Genomic DNA, 17,954 nt, shown 5'->3' with positions numbered 1-17,954 from the left:
ACTACATTAAGGATCCTGAGATGGGGAGATTATCCTGGGTTATCTGGGTAGATTCAATATAATCATAAAGACCCTTAAAAGATGGGAGAAAGAGGCAGAAAAGTTAGACAATGAGATGTACTGATAGAAGCAACTGTTGGATTGGTAACAGGCCACAAACCAAGGATTCTGTGCAAACTCTGGAAGCTGGACAAAGCCAATAATTGGACTCTTCCCTAGATTCTCCAAAAGGAATATCCCTGATGCTACCTTGATTTCAGCCCAGTGAAACCCCTTTTGGACTTCTGATCTCCAGAAATGTAAGATCATAAATTTGTGGTAATTTGTTTTATAAATTGTTTTAATTTCTTTATAAAACAATAAAGAAATTAATAACATGGTCTTTTAAATAACTCCCCCTTTTTTTAAAGAAATGATAGACTACTACATTATTTTTCTGTACCTTTGCTTTTTTTCTCTCTTACTAATATATCTGAAAGACCATTTCTTTTTCTTTTTTTTTCTTTTTTACTTTTTTTCTTTTAGGTAATCTCTGTACCCAACGTGGGGCGTCAATTCACGACTCTGAGATCAAGGGTACCATGCTTTACTAAGTCAAGGAGATGCCCCTGAAAGATCATTTAAAATCAGTTAAGATAGATCTGCCACTTTTATCTAACAGCTGCAGAATATTCTCTTTACGTTTATTTCTCTGATTTTTAAAAGTTGTGTTGTGATCTTTTTCTTATTGAATTACAAGAACTGTTTATAAATAAGCCCTATACCTGAAATATGTTGTAAATACTCCAATTTGTCCATCTAAAATTTTTGTTATTAATATTTTTCATTATTGGCAATTTCTTTCACATATCAAATTTACCAATATGTGCTGTATCTGTGTGGATTTGGATTCTGGAGTTGTGTCGAGCCTGGAAAGGTTTTCTTCCCGATGAGATTATAAAAAATTCTTTAGTGTTTTTTCTAGCATTTTTATGGATTCAATTTTACTTTTAATCTTTGATCCACTTGAAATTCATTTATTTTTTTAAGTTTATTTTGTTTTGTTTTGTTTTTTTGAGAGAGTGAGATAAAGTGCAAGCAGAGGAGGGGTAGAGAGAGAGTGAGAGACAGAATCTCCTTGCTGTGAGCATGGAACATGGAGCCCGATGCAGGGCTCCACACGAACTATGAGATCAGGACCTGTGCCCAAATCCAGAATTGGAAGCTTAACCAACTGAGCCACCCAGGTGCCCTGATCCACTTGAAATTTAATTTGGTATAAAAAATTAAGGTAGAGATCCAAGATTCTTCTGATGGCTATCCAGTTGTCCCTCACCATTTACTGAATAATCTACTTTTCTTGCAGTAATTTTATGTATTTTTTTTTAATTTTTTTTTAACGTTTATTTATTTTTGAGACAGAGAGAGACAGAGCATGAACAGGGGAGGGGCAGAGAGAGAGGGAGACACAGAATCTGAAACGGGATCCAGGCTCTGAGCGGTCAGCACAAAGCCCGATGCAGGGCTCGAACTCACGGACCGTGAGATCATGACCTGAGCCGAAGTCGGCCGCTCAACCGACTGAGCCACCCAGGTGCCCCATTTTATGTATTTTTTATCTATATCTTTTCTTTCTATTCTTTTCCATTGATCTAGCTTACTTTTCAAGATTTTAAACTTTGTATCTTTATAATGCTTTAATATCTGATAAACTGCCCCTGCCCCCACTATCTTTGTTTTTTAGAATTCCCCTGGCTAAACTTGTATATTTCAGTTTTTCTGGAAAATCCTATTTTTTTTTTTGAAATTTCCATCTTATTGGTATATTTGTTGGGTGGAGAATTGCATTAAGTTTATAGTTTAATTAGAGCATTGTTGTCTTCATATGACAGTGCCATCTTTTCATTTATTTAAATCTATTTTTAAATTTATTTAAATTGATTTGAGCAAGAACACATTGTGTAGTATGAAATGACATTCATTTAGGCTTTGAAAGACATTATTAACCATGGAAACTAAGAGCATTCTCCCCATAAGGTAGCTAGTGGCCTTTGATGTGGCCAGGGGTAAAGGGTATAGTCTAAACATTGATGAATTACTGACTAAGTCAGTCATCACCCCCATCCTGGCAATTTGAATTACAAATGCAGAAATAATTTTCCAGTTGGGGGCAGGACAGAAGAAAGTAGAAACATTCATTATAACCACTCCATATCAAATAAGGCCCATGAATTCTGCTGCTGAGTACTCCAGAGCTGTCTTGAGTCTAGAATCGCTCACCAGTCTCCTTGAGACCTATGTGGCCCTATTAAGGCACCAGTTTTGAGGTTTCTTTGACATTCATCTTCCATTGTTCTTCTATGAGATTGTACAATAAACTCTACTATAAATGATCTAGTTGAGTAGATTTATAGTCTTAAAAAAAAAAAAAAAAGACCTAAGAGCGGATACCTTACAATTACATGTCAGTTTACAAAGTGCTTTCACTTACATTATCTCATTTACTCTATCAACATCTCAGTAAACTAATGAACTTCAGAGATAGAGAAATTTTCAGGCATCGTATCATTAAAAGCAATTAACTTCCAAGGCAGAAAAATCCTACACTGGCACTTTCAATAATCTGAGGCCGTCTCTGGATAACTTCTAGAGACAATTTTTTTTCAATGTCCTCTAAACATGGTTGGGTATGAATGTGAGGTCCCCAAATGCATAGCCAATTTACCACCAGGTTGAGGATGAAGTTGGCACACAGAGAAAGCCTGACTCAAGGGAACTGTAGAAAACTGGAGCTGGATCCACTGAATAAATGCCACCCTGAAAACTTCCAATCTTGAAACTTCATTTCTGTGAACCAACAAATATCCTTATTGTTTCAACCAAAGATAGTTTAGTTTTCTGCTGTGTGTAACTGAAAGCATACTATCTGATTTGGCATCAATTACATTATTACATGCATTCAAAAAGCGAGAATAGGGCCTTGGGAGGAAGATAAGAGCACCCATGACTGGGGAGGGAGGGGTGTAAGAAGTCTGGACAAAGGATGTTGCCTCGTCAGTTCACAGGTGTGTGTAGAAGAGGGTCTATGGCAGCAGACGGATTGGAAGAGAAGAGAAGAAAAAAGAAGTAAAAGGAAAAAAAGGTAAAGATAACTTTCATGTACTTAGTAGCCCAGTTCCTTCTAAGTTGCTTGATACTTTTAGTTTTAAAAGGAAGCTTAGAGTATAGTTATAAATCTGCAAGTAAAAATAGTAATTTCTGCAAATTAAATTTTGAATAGCACTATAGCAGAGCAATGTTTCCCAAACTTCAGGTTTTCTCACAGCACATTTAGATATTTGTTATGTCTAAGTCATGTCATGTCTGAGTCATACTTTTACCTAATCCTTTCTTTTAAAACAGTAATGACCAAGGGTTATTTTGCCCCTGGGAGGACACTTGGCAATGTCTGCAGACATTTTTGTTTGTCATAAATGGGTGCTACTGGCATCTAGGACATAGAGGGCAGGGATACTATTAAAAATCCTATAATACACAACATAGCCTCCCACAACAAAGAACTGTCTGGTCAGCAGTGCCAAAGATGAGAAACCCTGATTTAAATTAGCTTGTTTTTCTCCTAAACTTCATAATAACTACCATTTATTGAGCAACAGTATTTTAAAAATATTGTTCTACAAACTGAGGGTTGATGGGGGGTGGGAGGGAGGGGAGGGTGGGTGATGGGTATTGAGGAGGGCACCTTTTGGGATGAGCACTGGGTGTTGTATGGAAACCAATTTGACAATAAATTTCATATTTAAAATAAATAAAAATAATAAAAATAAAAATATTGTTCTAAGTGCTTCATGTGCAATATCTCATTGAATCCACACATTCATCTTATATATTAGTATTACCATTGAACTTATTTTACAAGTGAGGAAACTGAGGGCTACTTAATTTGTCCAAGGTCTAACAGCTAGCAAGTAGATGAACCTGAGAACTGTGATGCTAGAGATTCTGAGCTTGACCAAAAAGATCTACTTTACATCGCTACTGTAAATGAAAACCATTATCACATGCCTTATGTAATAGAAGATATAAATAAATTCAATAAGAGCACTATTTTATTAAGCTCTAGCTAAATATTGTTGCCTACTAAAGTCTCTGGGTCTAAAGCCTGTGGCTCTCTCTCTTACAACTGGAGACTATATGTTAAAGAGATGTTAAAGACATAGGCATCAAACCAAGACTTTCTCCTTCATATAATCAGAAGAAATGAAAATTAATTTAAAGGGGAATAACTTTCTTAATATGTGACTCAATATTATATAAAGCTGTGTTTGTGTACTACTTATATTCCCAACCCTACAATAATACAAAGCCCTGGGACATTTGATTCCCCATGAATTAGATAGTACCTGGGTTCCAATTTGGGGTCTCCTACTTAATCCTGGTGTTACATTAGATGTGATTTAATATCCTCACCCATAGAACTGGGACAGGGACATCTGCCTCAGTGGGTTGCGGTAAGAATTAAATGAGTATAGAACCTTGAAAGATTCTGACAGAAAATTACACAGCCATAAAATAAATATTAGTTCCCCTCATTTCCTGAAAATTCTGTGGTCTCTTTCCAGTACTGGCTTAGATTCTCATATGCTTCCATGATTATACAAGCCCTCTAAGAGCCATGGTAGGATGGGCAGCCACAGTTGGCTCCAGAATATTACCAGAAACAAAGAGCTGCTTTCAGTCCTATCCCAAGTAGCTATTAAGGCCTCTTGGGAGGCACGGCCTTTTGAGCCATGCTGCGTAGCCACCAACCACCCTTTCCCAACCCCCTGCCTCCTGTGATGGTTGTTGATGATCTGGGGAAGATTTATGGAAATTGTAAGCATGAAGGCCCTGTGACAGTGATTCTAATAGATGACACAGGTCCCTGGAGGTTGCCGGAGGCAGGAAAGAGTCAGGGGAGAAGGAGGAGGCTTTGTTCCTAGGAACAGAGTTGTGGTTCCATCTTAATGTCTTTGCACACACACACCTGCTCCAATTTTAGACCTGCCATTTGACCATGCAGTCACTGAGTTATGGCTAAAAGCTATACTTTAAATATTCACAGCACTTCCTATAGAACTAAATTTACAGTTCTGTGATATCAAGTAAAGCAGAGTTCAACTGAGCATTGGAACTATTGTCTGCTCGGTGGTCAGAACACCTTGTATCTTTATGCTGTAACTCTTGAATTTCTTCCCTACTTGATTCCTGATACCTTTACTCCTCTAAAATATTGCTTTAATAAGTTGAGATTTCATGCCATAATTAGGGATAATGAATGAAAATGCAAATACAGCTAGAGTTAATGCATTGACAAATCCAAACTATCTCCCCCCCCCCCCACTAGAATATAAACTTCTTGGGGCCAGGGACTTTGTTTTGTACCCTACTATATCCCCAAGTGCTAACATAAGTAACTAGTATATGGTTAGTACTAATAAATATTGTTGAATGAATGAGAGTTTGTACTAAGGTAATTAGTTGTAGCAGTCAACATGTCCTTTGTCTACGTGTGTATTTTTTTTTCATGCTTCAGAGCTTTACACATGTGGCATCAACTTTCTGTAATGCCATGTCTCTGCCTCTTACTCCTCTCTCACCCCTTCCTGATCTGGAGAAAGTCTATTAACCTTTTAAGACTTGCTTCTTGAGACACCTGGGTGGCTCAGTCAGTTAAGCCTCTGGCTTCGGCTCAGGTCACAATCTCACAGGTTTGTGAGTTTGAGCCCCATATCAGGCTCTGTGCTGACAGCACGGGGCCTAGAGCCTGCTTCAGATTCTGTGTCTCCCTCTCTCTCTGCCCCTTCCCTGTTCACACTGTGTCTCTCTCTCTCTCTCTCTCTCTCTCTCTCTCTCTCTCTCTCTCTCAAAAACAAGTAAACATAAAAAGCAGACAAACAAAAAAAGACTTGCTTCTTTTGGGGCATGTGGGTGGCTCAGTCGGTCAAGTATCTTGCCTATTGATTTCAGCTCAGGTCATTATTTCACAGTTCATGAGACAGAGTCCCAAATCAGGATCGGCCCTCACAGGGTGGAGCCTGCTTGGGATTCTCTCTCTCCTTCTTTCTCTGCCCCTCCCCTGCTCACACACACTCCCTCTCTCTCAGAAGTAAGTAAATAAGCAAGTAAGTAACTAAATACATAAATAAATAAATAAATAAATAAATAAATAAATAAATAAATAAATAAATAAATAAAAATAAAACAAAAAAATGCTTTATTTTGGACATGAAATCTTCCCGCCATTTTCATTCTAAAACTCTTCCCCTGTACTCAAATGGAATGATTGGTGTGGAAACACAGAGTAGAGCCTATAAATAAGGGATTTAGAAATAGTTGGTCAAATTTCAAGGTGGGACGGATTATCCTGGGCTTCTTCTCTGCAGATTCTTCCTGGGGGTTCCTGGGTGGCTCAGTCAGTTAAGCGTCCGACTTCGGCTAAGATCATGATCTTGCAGTTCATGAGTTTGAGCCCAGCATCAGGCTCTGTGCTGATAGCTCAGAGCCTGGAGCCTGCCTTGGATTCTGTATCTCCCTCTCTCTCTGCCCCTCCTCTGTTCACATTCTATCTCTCTCTCTCTCAAAAATAGGGAACAGTTTAAAAAAAAAAAAAAAACTGGTCAAATCTGTAGATTCTTCCTGGTTACCCTGATGCTATACAAACCTTAAAAATAGTGCTATTTGGGGAGGGTTGCAATATTTCTCCCAAGGAAAAACTTGATTTATCTGGGACCAGATTTCTATTGGTGAAGTACAGGGGAATTATATTGTGTAAAGCAGTATCTCACATCTCCAGCTATAAGAGGATTGTGGCCTGCTCAGGTTGCTATGGTTGTGACCATGACAACTATGAAAAACAGGAGAGGGATGCCAAGAAGAGGGAGTGGTAGTGGCCATAAGTGAGAGAGAACAAATGGCCAGGAGTAGGGACAGCCTAGGGTTCCTGGGGTCCAGTGGTTGTAAAGGCAGGGATTTAAGACCATATTGCAAGATCTGACTTCCACATCTCATTATTTACATTGATGCAAACCCTGAACCACTCATAACTAATCTGTTTTATTCATCCATTCTGCTTTAAGTTACTCTGAGTAGGGGACTGGAGATGGGGGAGGCAACCTAAGAACAGAGGGCATAACCCAGAGGGCTGCAGCTCTTGAGAACAGGCACTATCTTATTAAGCCAACTGTGAATTTGTGTGGGTGAAAGTAACAGCTGCTGATTCTTAGGATATTTTTAAGTTGCAGCCAGTTGGGATACTTTCTATGCCTATATATGGTCCTTCATGCTAAAGGACCTCATGGAGATGGGTGGGCTAAAAACATAGACTCCTTGCAACTGCAGCATCATCTCTTGGTGTTTGGCACCACATAACCAGCTTGCTCTCTGGGAAACTTTAGCAAGGTTAAAAGTTAAGCAGCTCATCTGACATACACAGTAGTGACTTCTCCATCCCCTCCCCCCCCCATTGTTGCTAGGTTTCTTTGAGATTAAAAGAGAGACTTATTTGTTTAGTCCCCATACACTTTCAAGCTGCTTAGCTACCACATCCTGTGCACAACATGTACTCCAGGCAAACAAACTTCTAAGGGTACCGCAGATTGAAGCAGTAAACTAGCCTATCCAGAATGAGCCCCCCGGAGTCCATGTGCTATATGAAGCAATCCAAAACACAGCTGGTAGAGTTAATTTTAGGCTTTCTGACCTTGGCAATGTCCTATCAATTTGGGAAAGGCAGCTTTGAATAGGTTCAAAAAGGACCCTTTCTCCTCCTCCCCCCAATGCAGCTGCCTGGAAAAGTGGCTACAAGGTCTAAGTTTAGTGGGAAAAAACAATCAGTTGTGGACAATAATAAACTTGACAGATAAAGACAGTCAACATTTACTGGGCAAGTGCATATAGTCCATGCAAGAAATCTTTGATGATTTTTGTCCTATGAACTAAGATTCTAAAAATTGCATACCAAAAGTAGCAGCTTCTAAAAAGTTCTAAGACTGGCTTCTTGAAAACAAAAATCAATTTCTATGTCATGGTGCTTCAAAACACCAAAACAGAGAAACTTAACAGAAGACCATGGGGGAATGGAAGGGGGAAAAATAGTTACAGAGAGGGAGGGAGGCAAACCATAAGAGACTCTTAAATACAGCGAACAAACTGAGGGTTGGTGGGGGGGGTGGTGGAGGAGAGGGAAAAATGGGTGATGGATATTGAGGAGGGCACTTGTTGGGATGAGCACCGGGGGTTGTATGTAAGTGATGAATCACGGGGATCTACCCCTAAACCAAGAGCACACTGTACACACTGTATGTTAGCCAACTTGACAATAAATTATATTAAATAATAAATAAAATGTACATTGTAAAAATAATTAAAATTAAAAAACCCACCAAAAGTGGTTTGACAATGATGAGAGGGGAATAGAAGTTTTATTAATTTGTGCTGTTTATAAATATAACAGGAATTTATATGCAAGGAGTAAATACATACCAGCCATTTCTCAATGCACAGGATCTAATTCTCTGACCAAAATAAGTGAGGTCCTGGGGCACCTGGGTGGCTTAGTCGGTTGGGCGTCTGACTTCAGCTCAGGTCATGATCTCACAGTTCATGAGTTCAAGCCCCGCATCAGGCTCTGTGCTGACAGCTCAGTGCCTAGAGCCTGCTTCAGATTATCTGTCTCCCTCTCTCTCTGTCCTTCCCTGACTTCTCTGTCCTTCCCTTGCTTGTGCTCTATCTCTCAAAATAATAAAAAAAAGTAGGTGAGTTCTCTTTCATATATGCTCACATATAACATAGGCTTTTCCTTATTGAAACTTACACGCTTTTTAATTTTGCTTTTGTCTGATTACCTGTATTTCCCAATGACCTATAGGACTCATGATGTTTTTTGCTTCCAGAGGCCCATAATAGACAGTAAATGCTTGTTGAGTGGACAAATGGTATGTACGTCATCATTCTCTTAAATCTAGCATTTTATTGCACAAACCTCACCTTTAAAAGAATGAACAGCTTGAATTGGAGGGGATTGGGTTAGGGTTGGGATCAATAGAAGATTTCTTCTTCCCTTGTAACACATTAAATAAGCTTTGTATTTTGATACTTTATGGCTTTCAGTGATAAATGATTGTACCCAGAGACACCAAGTTTCATGAACCAATCTTTTACACTTCTTTTTAAATTTTTTCAAAAGTTTGTTAATTTTGAGAGAGACAGAGAGAGCAAGTAGGGGAGGGGGAGAGAGAGAATCCGAGGAAGAGAGAGAATCCCAAGCAGGCTCTGCACTATTAGCATGGAGCCCAACATGGGGCTTGAACCCATGAACTGTGAGATCATGACCTGAGCAGAAGTTGGATGCTTAATGGACTGAGCCACCCAGGTGCCCCACTTTCATTCTTTTCTCTTATACCAGAATAATATGCCCTTGAGAAGCATTTATAACCATACACTGGTTTGTGTATAACTATACATGTTTGTCTTTAATGAAGCAAGGTATGGAATTAAGATCTAAAGGGCATTAATGAGGGTTAGGTTGAACTGCTAGCTATGTTAAGTGGGATTGTGTAGCATGCCAAAATTCATTTAGGATATATTCATTCTAATTTAGGTCATTATGGAAATGGGCAGAAGGAAATGGGATCTACTGAATTCAGCTTGTATGTACAGCTATGTGATTTTGAGCAAGTTACATACATAACCTCTCAGCATTAGTTTCCTAATCTATACACGGGGGGAATAACACCTAATACCAACCTTATGGGGGTAGTGTAAGGAATAAATGACATGAGGATAAAATATATGAAAAGCTTAGCAGAGTGACTAGACCATGAGAAATATTCAATATGAGGTAGTCTTATGCAATAAACTAATTAGATGGAATAATTACCACATCAATCTAGATGTTATGTAACCAAAACACTCTTGCACAACAGAATGCACTTGATCAGGTTACTAAAGATTTGTTGCCTAGGTGTACTTTTTCTATTGCTGTCCAGGTATCTATTCTTTCCCAGTCAGATCACATTTTAGAATCAGAAGGAATCAGCTACTTAAGAAATACTGAGGCCCAGATTTAGCCATGGGGTTTGAATTTGGCATTTCTTCTCCCTGGTATTAACTGCATTTCCTTTTAGTTTTATATATAAAAGAATATCTTTATATAGGCAGAAAAGGCTGGGTGATATGAGGGCAAGGAAAGAATGCTCTGGTCCAAAAAAATCATTGTTCTTTTTTTTTTTTAAGTTTTTTTTTTAATGTTCATTTATTTTTGAGAGAGAGAGAGAGAGAGAATGGATAGGAGAGGGGCAGAGAGAGAGGGAGAGAGAACCTCAAGCAGGCTCTGTGCCATCAGTGCAGAGCCCCATGTGGGGCTCAAACTCACAAACTGTGAGATCATGACCTGAGCCAAAATCAAGACCTGACGCTTAACTAACTGAACCATCTAGGCACCCCCCAAAATCATTGTTCTGTATCAGCAAATTTTAAATTCCCATCACTAATTAATACTTCTTCTAGGCCTTTGCAAAAGGAGACCTGCTATTTATTTGTTTTTCTTTTTATTATAGAAAATTTCAAAACTAAATTTTCAAAAGTAAATAGCACAGTTTAATGATTCTCATATTCTTATCACCTGGCTTTGACAATTATCAACTCACAGCCAATCTCATTTCATTTATACTCCTACTTCCCTCTCCCACATTATTCTGAAGCAAATTCCAGGCATATTGTTTCATCTGTAAGTATTTGGTACATATTTATAAAACATAAGGGCTCTTTAAAAAAACATAACTACAACATCATCACCACAATAATTAGTCCTGAATCATCAATTGCCCAGTGGTCAAAACTTTCGGATGTCCATAAATGACATAAATATTTGTTATTGTTCTTTTTCACATTGCTTGTTTGAATTAGGATGTAAGTGAAAGCACACCTGACAACTGGTGGGTATCTCTCTTATGTTTCTTTCAACCTCTAGGTTTCTCTTTCAGCTCTATTTTTCCTTTGTAATTCATTTGTTGAAGACATTGGGTCCTGTATCGTTTCTCCACAGTTTGGATTTTGTTGATGAATCCATGTGGTGTCATTTAACGTGTTCTTTACCATATTCTCCTGTTCCCTCTATTCCCTATAATTTAATATAGTTGATCTAGAGGCTTAACCAGATTCAAGTTCTTTTTTGTTGGCAAGACTTTTTCACAGGTGATGATACATTCTTCCATCAGGATGCATACAAAGTATGGTTTTCTCCCTGTGATACCAGCAGCCATGATTAATGCCTAGATCCAGTAATTTATTAGGGGTTGCAAAAATGGTGATATTCTAATAATAATTAAATCATTCCTACTGTTTTTTTTAATTTTCTTTTTTTAACATTTATTCATTTTTGAGAGATAGAGACAGAGCGCGAGCTGGGGAGGGGCAGAGAGAGGGAGACACAGAACCTGAAGCAGGCTCCAGGCTCTGAGCTGTCAGCAGAAAGCCCGACATGGGACCTGAACTCACGAACCATGAGATCATGACCTGAGCCGAAGTCGGATGCTTAACCAACTGAGCCACCCAGGTGCCCCTGTTTTTGTTTTTTTGTTTTTTTAACTGAAATGTTTCTATAAGGAGAAATTTCCTCTTACCCACTATTTGGAAACTTGGCTTTAATTAGTGTTATCTTACCTGGGAAGGGTAACATGTTAGTGAACACATTGGAAATGATTAATCTGATAAAAAGTATGATGAATCATCTCTAAGGTGGTAGAAACCATTACCTTGAGGGAAAAGGAGATTATAAATACAACTGAAGTAGGTAAGTGGTGATCAGAAACCAGAGATATCTGGGAAGAGAAGTAAAGAATAAACAGATGCTTACAGGTAATGCTCTGCTATGTCTATCCTTATCGGGAATATAAATTCCTATTTGCAAGCCCATCTTATGGTTTCAAATACTATTTACTTACTGAGGTCTGCATTCATGCCTGCAGTTTGGATCTCTCCCTTTGCTTTGTGCAGTAGTCAAACTCTTCCAGACATCACTACTTTGATGTCTAATAGACATCTCAAAGCTAACTAATCTAAAATAGAACTTTGGTTTTACTACCAAATTATCACTCAGACCTTTCCTATTTCAATAAATGGCTATTTCCATCAGTTGCTAAAGCCAAAATAATAGGAGTAATCTTTGACTCCTTTCTTTCCCCAACCTGCACAATCACCAAGTGCTGTTGGTTTTACCTTGAGATTATTAATTTCTCCTATTATTAATGACACTACCCTAAACCAAATCACAACTGAGAAACAAATGGACTATTACAATAGTCTTCTGGTTTCCCTTCTGACATGTTGGCCTCCTCTGGTCCATTCTCCACAACAAGGGAGAATGATCTTTCCAAAATGCTAATCACGGATCATGAGCTGATAATTGTTGAAGCTGTGTGATGGATTCATCATATTTCTTCCCCTCTATATATGTTTGAAATTTTCCAAATTAAAAAAAATGAAGTGTTATTCAGATTATTTTGTTTTACTTCTTTTGTTTAATGTTCTCAGAATAAAATCCAAATGCCTTGCCTAAGCTTGTCAACCCCAGCCTGCCCTGTCTACATGTCCAGGCTTCTCTTATGCCATTCTTCTTGCTCACTCTGCCCAGGCCATAACCTTTCAACTCTAAGAACTCTTTAAGCTCTTTCTTATCTTAGAGCATTTTCACTTGTTATTCCCTCTACCAGAAAATGCTCATCCCCTAGTTCTTTGCAAGCCTGGCTCCTTCTCTTGTCTCAGGTCTTAGCAAAAATGTCACCTCCTTGAGAGGACTTTATGAACCATTCAATCTAAATTAAATCCTCTTTGGGGCACCTGGGTGGCTCAGTTGGTTGAGCTTCCGACTTCGGCCCCGGTCATGATCTTAGGGTTTGTGGGTTTGAGCCCCGCATTGGGCTCTGTGCTGACAGCTGGAGCCTGCTTCGGATTCTGTGTCTCCCTCTCTTCTGCCCACACTCTGTCTCTCTTTCTCGCTCAAAAACAAATAAACGTTTAGAAAAATTAAAAAATAAATAAATGAATTAGATCCTCTTCCTTCACCATTATTCTCTATGACATTATTCTGTTTATTTCCTATCTTACCAGAATGTATAACTATCCTGTTTGTTTATATTTATATATGTAAATATACTTATAAATTTGAATGGATCTGTAAAGATATTTGAAAGCATATACCCACACATGTTCTGTTGTATTCTATTCTACTCATGCTATAGTCTCAATTCTTTGAAAAACTGGTAAATACAAACTTTAATAATCTTTCATAAACAAAGATTTATTTATTTTTTTTTTAATTTTTTTTTTTTCAACATTTATTTATTTTGGGGACAGAGAGAGACAGAGCATGAACGGGGGAGGGGCAGAGAGAGAGGGAGACACAGAATCGGAAACAGGCTCCAGGCTCTGAGCCATCAGCCCAGAGCCTGACGCGGGGCTCGAACTCACGGACCGCAAGATCGTGGCCTGGCTGAAGTCGGACGCTCAACCGACTGCGCCACCCAGGCGCCCCAAAGATTTATAAACAAAATAAGTTTTTGACCAGGAGAGGAACTTCTTGAAATTTTAAGAGAAGAGTGATATGAAATATGGATTGGTGAAAGTGCAATTGCAATTAGAAATGTCCATTTGAATAAATCTCTATTTGGTTCTAAATTTCCCAGTGCTTTCGAAGCCGAATAATTTTAAGTGACAGCCATGGTTTGATTTAAATGTCTAACCTCTGGAATTATATTCCATATTATTAACATGACTATCATTTTTAAGACCAATATATTTAAGTTTTATCAGCTGTTAATTTCAGGCAACTCTCCTTGTGGTATGAAAAGAAGAACTCAGCAGGTACTTTAGCAGATTCTCTCCTCTGCCAATTGTTATCCTGATTCAGTGTCATAGGATTCATCTAAATTGTGTTTGAACAAAAGCAAAACTATGTAAGACAGCCTGCCAAATCAGGGAGCAAATGGGAACTGTCTGCCAGTCATTTGATGGATGTCCCTGACATGACAGACTTTTAGAACTGGAATATCTTAGAGATCATGAAATAATCCAAGACCCTCATTTTAAAAGGTGTGAACTGTTGTTCTAATAGGTTAACTGATTTACTCTTCCCAAACATAATTTCCTAATCTGGTAATTCAAGTCTTACTTTCAGAAGACCCTTATGGAATTACATAATAAATTAGTACCAAATCAAGATCTGGGCTTTTGTTATAAATCCATTATTTTCACTATATTGAGATAAATCCTTTCCCCCCTTCTTTCCTGCATCTTTTGAGTATTTAAGTCTTCCCAAATTATTCCAGTGACCTCTGCTGTTCCCAAGATAATGTCAAGATTCCAATATTTTCTTCTGTATTTTTTTAAATGGTTTGATTTACCAACATGCCAAACTAATAATGCACCAACTCAAAAGCATATAGTTCATATTGGTACTTCCTTCATGTCAGTTAGCCCAAAGTGGGTTAATAGCTGCACATTATTTAAGTTATGTTCAGGTTCTTTGAAAACTTACTTGTGGACTTGATGCATGTTTTAAGTAAAGAAGATGGACATCTCTTGTGTAAAATAAATGGGTACTTAAATTGATAATGTTGTGGTAGGTTGGTTATCAGTGGCAATGCTGATTAAGCATTTATGGGGCCTAAGCCAATTATAACCATTCGGCACTCTGTTGCACAAAACATTCTAGAGGCTAGAATTGATTCAGTCCCCCTTATAGGGAGCCTTGCATTTCACAGTTAAGGGGTTCAGAGCCAGGCTTTATAATCCATTTAAGAATGCTCCACATTGAATATGTCACCACAGCAGTTTTCCCAGCTGCTGATGACACCATAGCTTGCCTGTTGAGACAATAATGGATCCTGACCTCTCCTAGTTCAGGGTTTTAAAATACAACCATAAAACGACAGGGACCTTGAAAACCCATTTAGACCCTTTTCTCTCCTCTGGGGGAACCACACCCAACCCATTCCAAACACGTTAAACTTCCTCCTGTTTTTATATACTAGCAAAGAGACTCCATAACCTTTTACCATCCTGTGCCGAACACTTACAGAGGGCATAATTCTGGTGGCAATTCCATCCCTCACTGCAGAACCCTGACATCCCGCAGCTGAAGCCCACTTCCTGACTGCTGAAACCCAGCTAAGCAGTTCGGAGCGTTTTGCCACGACCCGCAACTAGGTGGACAGTCCTTGACCAATCTGGTGGCCCCAGTGCACTCGCTGGGCGTGGTCCGGGGCTGCAAAGATGTCCAGAACTTGAGGGACCCGGGGCCACAGCGGAGAGGGAGGGTCGGCGCCCGCCACTCTCGCGAGAGTTCGCGGGTTGAGGGCGGTGAGGGACTGGAGACGAGGGGTAGGGGGAGGAGGAAGAAGAGGAATCGGAGGAGGGGGAGGCGCGACAAGCAGCTCAGCAGTCACGGCGGCTGTTCTTCGGAGAGCAGGCGTGTGGCCCTTTCCCCGCCTTCTTTCCCTTCCCCTCCCAGTGAGTGATTCAAGCCGTGCGCTTCCCACTTCCGCCCCCTCCGCCTGCCATTGGAACTAGCAAAGCCGAACAAGTTGGGGCCGTCGAACAGCTGGCGCTTCCCTTCCTCCTCCTCTCCTCTTCTTCTCTCCTTCCCTCTTCATCCCTGGCCGCCGCCGCCGCCGCCGCCCGGAGGCCTAGAAACCGCAAAGCCCCCAGCCCACGCCGCGGCAGACATGAGCTTCTTGTTGTGAGTAGCCAGGCCCCGCGCGCGTCGGCTTTGTTCGGGCGACCAGGGCCGCGGGCCCCAGCTCGCCTTGCCCCGAGCTGCCCGGGCCGGGCGTTCCCACTGAGCAGGTCTCCAGTAGCCCTTCTGGTGCGCTGGCGCTGCCTGACGGCCGTCGCCTCCCCAACCCGCTTCAAGCTCGCTTGGAGTCCTCCAGCCCCCACAGAGGCTCTTTCTCCCCGGACCCCGAGTCCCGACACACCCCGGTGCCTGGGTCTGCATTCTCCATCTCCCCATCTTTCCCTTCCTTCCACTCTTGGGTTTGTTGGTTTGCACGCTCTGCATAGATACCTCCCACTCCTCCGCATGACCTTTATGCGTCGCGTGCCAGGTGGTCTTTCTCCGTTTCGTTTGCCCATTGCTTTTTTCTGGATTCCAAGCACACAAGGTCGGGCGTAGTACTTTTCCCTGTCACCCCAGCACCCTTTTAACTTCCCTCTTAGGTTTTAGGAGTGGAAAGTTGGAGTAACAAGTCCTGTGGATGTAACACATCCTTAATGAGGCGGCTTTAGGGTCAGGATCCCCAGGTGACAGCCCAGGGTCTTGGAGTGTGGAGCAGCTACTTGGTTCACCGAGGTGCCCTTCCTCCCAGTATGCTCCCCAGAAAAGTACGGGCTTTATCTTTTTAGACAGCCACTAAGCAGTCCGGTAGTGTGCTCTGGGTTGATTAGGTCCGCTGGGGAGTTATTTTGCAGATCATTTGTAAATGCCAACTTAACGTCACATTTAGTGCTGGTCGCTATTTCATTTACCTTTATTGCAGACGAGTTTGGGGGGATGGACAGAAAGATGGGATGGCCAGATGGGGGTATGGAGGCAGCAGACAGCCCCAGGTCGTCTGAACACCCTTGGAATTCCGCGTTTGAAGGCTTCGTTGTGATTCACTTTTGTTTGATCTGTGGTTAGAAAGCTAATAAAAACTTGGAGGTTGAAACTAACATCATATACTCCTTTACTGTTGTGGACAGAATAGTATTTTTCTTCACAACAGTAGCAATAGCAGTTCTGTTCCCATTCTCTTCTTTCCCCACCTGTAATTTTTAGTCATCACATTGGCACCTGGATCCTGAGAATTTAATTAATCCTTATTTTCATAGGCCCCTATGTAGAATATTAATTCTTTTTCGAGTGTTCAGGCAAAACTGAGTGACCACAGAAGGCTAACTGGCAGGCCAGCTTGCTAACATTTCTCATGTGCACAGGTGGCCTGGTTTGTGTCATCCTGCCTAACACATGTGAGTTTGTGAAATCTCTTCCTTAGGCTCATCCTGGAAGTTGATTTTGAGTTTGTCATGTAGGTAGTGATAGGAGGATTGGGGGACTTATGAAAGTCCTTGTTTCCCATGTTAGCTTGAAACGAGATTTCCAGGTATCTCAGCTTGAAGCTTCTCATCTTGAGTGTATTTTTACACTGCTGATGTTTGATTTCTTCAAGAATTAAAAGTTGTCTTCAAAATAGCAATGTAGATGATGTCTGTAACTGCTGCTAATGGACTTGTGTCTCTTGGAACTCCGAGCTAAATTGGTTGAGGCAGGGAAAAACCATATTTGGCTGAAACTAGGGATGGAGAAAGTTTTGGTGGTATTTTCTGAATACACATAGAATAGTATCCTATTTATACATGGCTCAGTATGTAATAGTTACAGAAATGAAGTGGATAAGTTTATTTCTTCTGAAGCATATTAGTTACATAAGAAAAATCTTGCCATAACTGATGTATGTAAATATATGGCACATTAGAGGGTTTGTACTATTTGGGGTACAATTTTTCAGTCAGGTCTCATGTAGCAGTTAATATATTCCCAACATTGGATTGTGTTTGACAATCCAAAAAAGTTAATCCAACATTTTTGGTTTTGGTTTTGGTTTTGGTTTTTGTCCACTAGTAGTTCCAACGCTAAATTGAAGATCTCATAGATATAAATAATTATTCTCAGAAATGAAAGAACAAAGTTTTGGTTGTTTCATCTATATGTTATTTGGTATAGCTTCCTGAATATTATTTCTCTACCAGGAGTTGATCAGAGAAATTAAGAGTTGCTGTTTAGGAGTTAAATATAAGTATTTTCTGGGCATCTGGGTGGCTTAGTTGGCTAAGCCTCTGACTCTTGATCTCAACTCAGGTCTTGATCTCAGGGTTGAGAGTTCAACCCCCACGTT

General features: G+C 40.1%; 1 protein-coding gene across 2 annotated transcripts in view; it reads left to right on the top strand.

Annotated features, from left to right (window-relative positions):
* The first annotated feature begins 15,375 nt into the window (after positions 1–15,375).
* MOB1B (MOB kinase activator 1B) overlaps positions 15,376–17,954 on the top strand; it is a 54,750-nt gene continuing 52,171 nt past the window's right edge. Inside the window, exon 1 of one of the 2 annotated variants that reach the window (XM_086704887.1) lies at positions 15,376–15,528. Coding sequence is in view for 1 of the 2 variants with exons in the window: in XM_025921400.2 (XP_025777185.1) it covers positions 15,744–15,757 (14 nt within the window). In the remaining variant the exon portion in view is untranslated. Of the gene's footprint in view, positions 15,758–17,954 lie in introns of both variants that reach the window. The other variant, XM_025921400.2, reaches the window with a different exon arrangement.

Source organism: Puma concolor, chromosome B1 (genome assembly GCF_028749965.1).
Source record: "Puma concolor isolate L17-30 chromosome B1, mPumCon1.1.hap2, whole genome shotgun sequence".
Classification (NCBI taxonomy): Eukaryota; Metazoa; Chordata; class Mammalia; order Carnivora; family Felidae; genus Puma; species Puma concolor.
The sequence above is the reverse complement of the archived record's forward strand: the minus strand, read 5'-3'. Positions and strand labels throughout refer to the sequence as shown.